At 16.0% G+C, this 1,937-nt stretch overlaps 1 protein-coding gene across 1 annotated transcript; it reads right to left on the bottom strand.

The window, feature by feature from the left end:
- Positions 1-452: 452 nt before the first annotated feature.
- On the bottom strand, positions 453-1,730 carry PGAL8A_00171200 (conserved Plasmodium protein, unknown function; the record flags this gene model as incomplete). Its single annotated transcript, XM_028670034.1, has 1 exon — positions 453-1,730. One exon carries the CDS (start codon positions 1,728-1,730, stop codon positions 453-455), a length of 1,278 nt encoding a protein of 425 aa, XP_028526826.1.
- Between the last annotated feature and the right edge of the window lie 207 nt (positions 1,731-1,937).

Here is a 1,937-nt window from a genome sequence, read left to right as displayed (position 1 = left end):
TTTTTTTTTTTTTTTTTTTTTTTTTTTCCTAAGTTTTAAAAAAAAAAAAAATCTAAATATTAATTTTTTTTTTTTTTTATTTTATTATGTGCTTTTAATTTTTTTTAAATATTTTATATGTTTTTAATTTTGTTTATATTATTAAATAGACTGTAATAAATTTCTTTTTAATAAATGATTTTAAACTTTGAAATTTGATGTTTTTAATAATTTATTTAATCATTTTTATATTAAGAAAGATAATTACAAAAATAAAGAAATTTCCTTTTATCTATGTACACAATTTTTTTTAAAAAAATATATTTATTTTTATTAATGCATTTTATAAAAGATATTTGCATTTGTAAATTATAATTCACACTTTATTAAAATTTGTCTTCATTTTATTGAACTTTTTTTTTTTTTTTAATTTCATTCAAATAATTTTTTCATATATATTTTATTAATTTATTTTAGTTATTTTTAATTGAATTAAAATTATTAGCATAATTACTCCAAATAGAAATCTTAGAGTTTTCTGCTGCTGCAAAAAAACCAGATAAATTATGAAAATCAAGAAAATTGAAATGATTAAATTTATAAGATGAAATATGATCTATTAATTTTATTTTATTTAATTCATATATGTTAATAGTTGAATTATTTGAAATAGAAAGAAATATTTGATCATCTGGTCTTATTACTACTTGATTATTATTGTATTCATTACATACTACTTTTTTTAATTGAATTTTCTGATTTTTATCAAAAGATAAATAATACATAAAGTTATTATTTGTACTAATTATACAATTGTTATTATTTATATTAAAGCTAAGAACATTTTTATTCATATCTAACATAAAACTTGAAATCAAATTGTTAGTCATTCTATAATCATATATACAAAATAAAGAAGGCTCATAACAAACCAGTATAAAAGTTTCACCAAAATATTTTAAAGGGTATATATCTATTATTTCATTAAACATATTTAAATTATTATTCAGAAACTTTTCATAATCTTTGTCTTCTTTGTTACTTAATATTTCTATATTCTTTATTTTTTTTTTTATCTCTTTAAATGAAATAACGAGTTTATTAAATGTATTTGTTTTTCCAGGAGTTAATATATAATCATTGAAATTGTTATAAATTTTATTATCTGATTTATTAAATGTGTTATTATCTGATTTATTAAATGAGTTATTATCTGATTTATTAAATGGGTTATTATCTGATTTATTAAATGTATTATTATCTGATTTATTAAATGTATTATTATCATTAACTTCAGATCTATTACTTAAAGGTATATTGTTAAAATTGTAGAATTCATCATTAATAAATGCATCTTTATTAAATGATGTGTTTTGTTTAATATTTATATCACAAATTGCTATATCCCCATTATGATTTATAGGAGTAACTAATTGATTATTTAATGAATAAGGTTTAGCAAAAGTAAAATTGTTCGTGTTTAATTTTGTAACACATTTATCATAATTCATATCCCATATTTTTAATGATCCTTCTTTCGTTTTTACAAAAAATTTGTCATTATTAAAAAAATTAGAATATAAAGCACTATAATTAGATACTTTAAAATTTATTATGCTTTTTATTTTACATAAATCCCATAATGTAACAAGCCCACAATTACAACTAGATAAAAGATTATTTTCATCAAAAAATTTTACACTATATATATTATCTTCATGATTACTTAAATAAAATAATGCTCTATTCATTGTACTTTTGCTTTATATAGTAATTAAAAAAAATTTTAACTTTAATTTTTGATATTAACTATAAAAATTACTAAATATAATACAAACATATTTTCGAATTAGGCGAAAAAAAAAAAAAAAATTTATAAAACAAAAAAAAAACAATGAAAAAATTATTATCATTCAAAAAAATATAGCAAAAAAAAAAAAAAAAAAAAAAAAAAAAAT

Source organism: Plasmodium gallinaceum (genome assembly GCF_900005855.1).
Source record: "Plasmodium gallinaceum strain 8A genome assembly, contig: PGAL8A_v1_66, whole genome shotgun sequence".
Classification (NCBI taxonomy): Eukaryota; Apicomplexa; class Aconoidasida; order Haemosporida; family Plasmodiidae; genus Plasmodium; species Plasmodium gallinaceum.
Note: the sequence above shows the minus strand (reverse complement) of the source record. Positions and strands in the feature narration are given on the sequence as shown.